At 49.1% G+C, this 6,879-nt stretch overlaps 1 protein-coding gene across 1 annotated transcript in view; it reads left to right on the top strand.

Moving 5' to 3' along the window:
- The window catches only part of LOC121343858 (protein-glutamine gamma-glutamyltransferase K-like), a gene marked incomplete at both ends in the record, with an annotated part of 17,325 nt that overhangs the window by 5,318 nt on the left and 5,128 nt on the right, over positions 1-6,879 (top strand). The window contains 3 exons of the mRNA XM_041419371.1: positions 308-411; positions 1,765-1,853; positions 6,398-6,551. Coding sequence (XP_041275305.1) covers positions 308-411; positions 1,765-1,853; positions 6,398-6,551 — 347 coding nt within the window. The remainder of the gene's footprint in view (positions 1-307; positions 412-1,764; positions 1,854-6,397; positions 6,552-6,879) is intronic.

The raw sequence follows: 6,879 nt of genomic DNA, 5'->3' as shown, positions 1-6,879 counted from the left end.
GGTCCATACCAGTCCATACCAGTCCATACTGGTCCATACTGGTCCATACTGGTCCATACTGGTCCATACTGGTCCATACTGGTCCATACTGGTCCATACTGGTCCATACTGGTCCATACTGGTCCATACTGGTCCATACTGGTCCATACTGGTCCATACTGGTCCATACTGGTCCATACTGGTCCATACCAGTCCATACTGGTCCATACCAGTCCATACTGGGCTATACTGGTTTATACCGGTCCATACCAGTCCATACTGGTCCATACCGGTCCATACTGGTTCATACTGGTTTATACTGGTGCAGGAACTTCCACGTGTGGAACGACTGCTGGATGAAGCGGCCGGACCTGCCCGAGGGCTACGACGGCTGGCAGGTGGTGGACGCCACGCCGCAGGAGACCAGCAGCGGTACTGGGACAAACTGGTTATACTGGTTATACTGGTTATACTGGGTTGGACTGGGACATACTGGTTATACTGGTTATACTGGTTATACTGGTTTGGATTGGGTTGGACTGGGACATACTGGGTTATACTGGGTTATACTGGGCTATACTGGGTTATACTGGGTTATACTGGGCTATACTGGGTTATACTGGTTTGGACTGGTTTGGCCTGGGATGGGCGCGGGGCTCACTGGTTTGTACTGGTTTGGGGTTGGGGGTTACTGGTTTGTACTGGGAGGGACTGGGATGAACTGGGCGGGGGTTTGGGGGGCTGGGAGGGAGTTAAAGGGTTAAAAATGGGGGAAATGGGAGAAATCGGACTGGTTTGGACTGGTTTGGACTGGTTTATACTGGTTTGGACTGGTTTGGACTGGTTTGGACTGGTTAGGACTGGTTTGGACTGGTTTATACTGGTTTATACAGGTTTGGACTGGTTTGGACTGGTTTGGACTGGTTTATACTGGGATGAGATTGGGAGGGACTGGGAGGGGTTTAGGGTTACTGGTCTGTACTGGTTTGTACTGGTCTGGAATGGGTTTAATTGTTTGGACTGGTCCATACTGGTCCATACCGGACCATACTGGTTTACACCAGTTTATACTGGTCCATACTGGTTTATACTGGTTCATACTGGTTTATACTGGTTTACACTGGTCCGTATTGGTCCCATACTGGTCCGTACTGGTCTATACTGGTCCATATCATACTGGTTTATACTGGTTTACACTGGTCCGTATTGGTCCCATACTGGTCCGTACTGGTCTATACTGGTCCATACTGGTTTATACTGGTCCGTACTGGTTGACACCGGTTTATACTGGTCTATACTGGTTTATACTGGTCCATACTGGTCCATACCGGTCCATACTGGTCCGTACTGGTCTATACCGGTCCATACTGGTCCGTACTGGTCTATACCGGTCCATACTGGTCCGTACTGGTCTATACCGGTCCATACTGGTCCGTACTGGTCTATACCGGTCCATACTGGTCCGTACTGGTCTATACCGGTCCATACTGGTCCGTACTGGTCTATACCGGTCCATACTGGTCCGTACTGGTCTATACCGGTCCATACTGGTCCGTACTGGTCTATACCGGTCCATACTGGTCCGTACTGGTCTATACCGGTCCATACTGGTCCGTACTGGTCTATACCGGTCCATACTGGTCCGTACTGGTCTATACCGGTCCATACTGGTCCGTACTGGTCTATACCGGTCCATACTGGTCCGTACTGGTCTATACCGGTCCATACTGGTCCGTACTGGTCTATACCGGTCCATACTGGTCCATACTGGTCCCGCGCTCCCAGGCCTGTTCTGCTGCGGGCCGTGCTCCGTCACCGCTGTCAAGAACGGCGACGTTTTCCTCAAGTACGACACGCCCTTCGTCTTCGCCGAGGTGGGCGGGGCTAATTATGCAAATGAGCGCATAATTAGCTTCCTTAGTACCTACGATTAATAACGCCCAGGGGGTGGCGGTGGGTAATTATGCAAATGAGGGGGGCGGTTATGGAAATGAGGGGGGAAACAACAAAGGGTTCTGGTGGGGAGGGGTGGGCGTGGCCTGATTATGCAAATGAGGCGTTAATGAGGCGGATGGGGAGGGTGAATTAATGCTGCTGGTGGATGGTTGGGTGTTAGCTATGCAAATGAGGGGTTAATTGCGGTAATGAGCCGGTGAGCAATTAGCGTGCTCTAATGTTGGGGTGGTGGGTGTGGCCTCAATATGCAAATGAGGGATGCATTAGGCTAATTAATATGAACATTTAATGGTGGTGTGGGGTGAAAAATGATTATGCAAATGAGAGCGTTAATTATGGAAATGAGCCCCTCAGCAATCAGGATTGAGCTCTTAGGCGTGGCCTAAATATGCAAATGAGGGCTTGATTATGCTAATTAATAGGTGTGATAATGCTGCTGCTGAGGGGTGGAACTAATTATGCAAATGAGGGGAGATAATTATGGAAATGAGCAATGAGGGTGCGCTGGCGGGTTGAGGTGGAGGCGTGGCCTCTGTATGCAAATGAGACTGTTAATTATGCAAATCAGCTGGTGGGAAACATTGTGAAGCGGCAGTGGTGGCTTCTGGTGGGCGTGGCCTAATTATGCAAATGAGACCGGGTGTGGGTTACATGCGCTAATTAACGCTAACGAGGTGGTTAATTATGCAAATGAGCAGGAGAACGGCGGCTTCTGGTGGTGGGCGTGGCCTCTGTATGCAAATGAGACCAGGGGCAGGTTTGTTCTGCTAATTATGCTAATGACTGGCTGATTAATGAGGTGATTAATTATGCAAATGAGTGTGTAAATAGTGACAAGGCGTACAGGCCTGAATATGCAAATGAGGGCTTAATGGCACTAATTAGAGGGGTAATTAGCCCTACTGATAAACGGGGTTAATTATACTATTTAATTAAGTATGCTAATTAGGTGATTAATTATGCAAATGAGGTGTGCTGGCGGCTGCAGGGATGTGCCCTAATTTTGCCAACCAGGGGTTAATTATCCCAATTAGAAGCCGCAATTAACTCTGTTGCTGAGTGAGTGATAATGCACGCAAATGGGCTCATAGAATATGCAAATGAGCTCATAGAATATGCAAATGAGGCAGGCGAACCACGTGGGGCAGCTGTGATGGGCCCCACCTAATTACGCAAAACCTGGGGCTAATTACCCTAATTAAGAGCCACAACTTATTCTCCAATTTCGTGGGTGATTCGATATGCAAATGAGCTCATCATATATGCAAATGAGGCCCTGGCAGCAGCAGCTGACAACCCCTAATTAGGCAAAACCTGGAGTTAATTACCCTAATAATAATAAAGCATAATTAATGGCGCTGCAGAGGGGAGTTACTAATGATGCTAACCGCCTAATTAATATGCAAACGAGCTGAATAATTATGCAAATTCCAGGTGAGCAGCCACAAGCTGCACGGGACATTCCTTAATTACACAACACCTGGGGCTAATCACCCTAACAACAAAACGTAATTAACAGCGCTGCTGAGGGCGCTTATGAGCGATTCTAGAGGAGCCCGAAATATGCAAATGAGCTCATTAATTATGCAAATTCCATACTGGTCCGTACTGGTTTATACTGGTCCATACTGGTTTATACTGGTTTATACTGGTCTATACTGGTCCATACTGGTTTATACTGGTCCATACTGGTCCATACTGGTCCCGCGCTCCCAGGCCTGTTCTGCTGCGGGCCGTGCTCCGTCACCGCTGTCAAGAACGGCGACGTTTTCCTCAAGTACGACACGCCCTTCGTCTTCGCCGAGGTGGGCGGGGCTAATTATGCAAATGAGCGCATAATTAGCTTCCTTAGTACCTACGATTAATAACGCCCAGGGGGTGGCGGTGGGTAATTATGCAAATGAGGGGGGCGGTTATGGAAATGAGGGGGGAAACAACAAAGGGTTCTGGTGGGGAGGGGTGGGCGTGGCCTGATTATGCAAATGAGGCGTTAATGAGGCGGATGGGGAGGGTGAATTAATGCTGCTGGTGGATGGTTGGGTGTTAGCTATGCAAATGAGGGGTTAATTGCGGTAATGAGCCGGTGAGCAATTAGCGTGCTCTAATGTTGGGGTGGTGGGTGTGGCCTCAATATGCAAATGAGGGATGCATTAGGCTAATTAATATGAACATTTAATGGTGGTGTGGGGTGAAAAATGATTATGCAAATGAGAGCGTTAATTATGGAAATGAGCCCCTCAGCAATCAGGTGGATTGAGCTCTTAGGCGTGGCCTAAATATGCAAATGAGGGCTTGATTATGCTAATTAATAGGTGTGATAATGCTGCTGCTGAGGGGTGGAACTAATTATGCAAATGAGGGAGATAATTATGGAAATGAGCAATGAGGGTGCGCTGGCGGGTTGAGGTGGAGGCGTGGCCTCTGTATGCAAATGAGACTGTTAATTATGCAAATCAGCTGGTGGGAAACATTGTGAAGCGGCAGTGGTGGCTTCTGGTGGGCGTGGCCTAATTATGCAAATGAGACCGGGTGTGGGTTACATGCGCTAATTAACGCTAACGAGGTGGTTAATTATGCAAATGAGCAGGAGAACGGCGGCTTCTGGTGGTGGGCGTGGCCTCTGTATGCAAATGAGACCAGGGGCAGGTTTGTTCTGCTAATTATGCTAATGACTGGCTGATTAATGAGGTGATTAATTATGCAAATGAGTGTGTAAATAGTGACAAGGCGTACAGGCCTGAATATGCAAATGAGGGCTTAATGGCACTAATTAGAGGGGTAATTAGCCCTACTGATAAACGGGGTTAATTATACTATTTAATTAAGTATGCTAATTAGGTGATTAATTATGCAAATGAGGTGTGCTGGCGGCTGCAGGGATGTGCCCTAATTTTGCCAACCAGGGGTTAATTATCCCAATTAGAAGCCGCAATTAACTCTGTTGCTGAGTGAGTGATAATGCACGCAAATGGGCTCATAGAATATGCAAATGAGCTCATAGAATATGCAAATGAGGCAGGCGAACCACGTGGGGCAGCTGTGATGGGCCCCACCTAATTACGCAAAACCTGGGGCTAATTACCCTAATTAAGAGCCACAACTTATTCTCCAATTTCGTGGGTGATTCGATATGCAAATGAGCTCATCATATATGCAAATGAGGCCCTGGCAGCAGCAGCTGACAACCCCTAATTAGGCAAAACCTGGAGTTAATTACCCTATTAATAATCAAGGATAATTAATGGCGCTGCAGAGGGGAGTTACTAATGATGCTAACCGCCTAATTAATATGCAAACGAGCTGAATAATTATGCAAATTCCAGGTGAGCAGCCTCAAGGTGCACGGGACATTCCTAGCCCCAAGGTGGCGCCCTAATTAAACAAACCAGGGGTTAATTACCGTAATTGGGAGGCAGAGTCAACCCAGCAGCCGAGGAGGCTAGGCGTTATGCAAATTAGCTCATTAATTATGCAAATCCCAGGTGAACAGCGACAAGGTGTACTGGCAGCGGCAGCCCCAAGCGGGGAATGATGGTGACATCCTAATTAGACGAACCAGGGTTAATTACCTTAATTGGGAAGCAGAGTTAATCCGGCACCTGAGGAGGCTGATTACCATGCAAATGAGCTCATTAATTATGCAAATGGCAGGTGAACAGCGACAAGGTGTACTGGCAGCGGCAGCCCCAAGGTGGCGCCCTAATTAAACAAACCAGGGGTTAATTACCCTAATTAGGAGGCAGAGTCAATCCAACAGCCGAGGAGGCTAACCATTATGCAAATGAGCTCATTAATTATGCAAATCCCAGGCGAACAGCCCCAAGCTGCACTGGCAGCGCCAGCCCCAAGGTGGCGCCCTAATTACACAAACCAGGGGTTAATTACCCTAATTAGGAGGCAGAGTCAACCCAGCAGCTGAGGAGGCTGATTACCATGCAAATGAGCTGATTAATTATGCAAATGGCAGGTGAACAGCGACAAGGTGCACTGGCAGGGGCAGCCCCAAGGTGGCACCCTAATTAAACAAACCAGGGGTTAATTACCGTAATTGGGAGGCAGAGTCAACCCAGCAGCCGAGGAGGCTAGGCGTTATGCAAATTAGCTCATTAATTATGCAAATGGCAGGTGAACAGCCCCAAGCTGCACTGGCAGTGCCAGCCCCAAGGGGGGATGACGGTGACATCCTAATTAAAGAAACCAGGGGTTAATCACTCTAATTAGGAGGCAGAGTCAACCCAGCAGCCGAGGAGGCTGATTACCATGCAAATGAGCTCATTAATTATGCAAATTCCTGGCGAAGAGCCCCAAGCTGCACTGGCAGTGCCAGCCCAAGGGGGGATGACAGTGGCACAATAATTGCACAAACCAGGGGTTAATTACCCTAATTAGGAGGCAGAGTCAATCCAACAGCCGAGGAGGCTAACCATTATGCAAATGAGCTGATTAATTATGCAAATGGCAGGTGAACAGCGACAAGGTGTACTGGCAGCGGCAGCCGCACGGCGGATTCGCCGTGGTGCACGTGGAGGAGGGCGCGATCGGCCGCAGGATCAGCACGCTGGGGGCCGGCTCTGCGGCCAGAGTGGACATCACTGACCAGTACAAACACCCCGAGGGTCAGTGAGTGACCACGAGTGACCACTGAGTGACCACTGAGTGACCAGTGAGTGACCACTGAGTGACCACTGAGTGACCACTGAGTGACCACTGAGTGACCATAGAGTGACCACTGAGTGACCGCTGACCACTGAGTGACCCTGAGTGACCATAGAGTGACCACAGAGTGGCCGCAGGATCAGCACGCTGGGGGCCGGCTCTGCGGCCAGAGTGGACATCACTGACCAGTACAAACACCCCGAGGGTCAGTGAGTGACCACGAGTGACCACTGACCCTGAGTGACCACTGAGTGACCCTCAGTGACCCTGAGTGACCACTGAGTGACC

This window comes from Onychostruthus taczanowskii, unplaced genomic scaffold (assembly GCF_017590055.1).
Source record: "Onychostruthus taczanowskii isolate IOZ18803 unplaced genomic scaffold, ASM1759005v1 scaffold603, whole genome shotgun sequence".
Taxonomy (NCBI): domain Eukaryota; kingdom Metazoa; phylum Chordata; class Aves; order Passeriformes; family Passeridae; genus Onychostruthus; species Onychostruthus taczanowskii.
The sequence above is the reverse complement of the archived record's forward strand: the minus strand, read 5'-3'. Positions and strand labels throughout refer to the sequence as shown.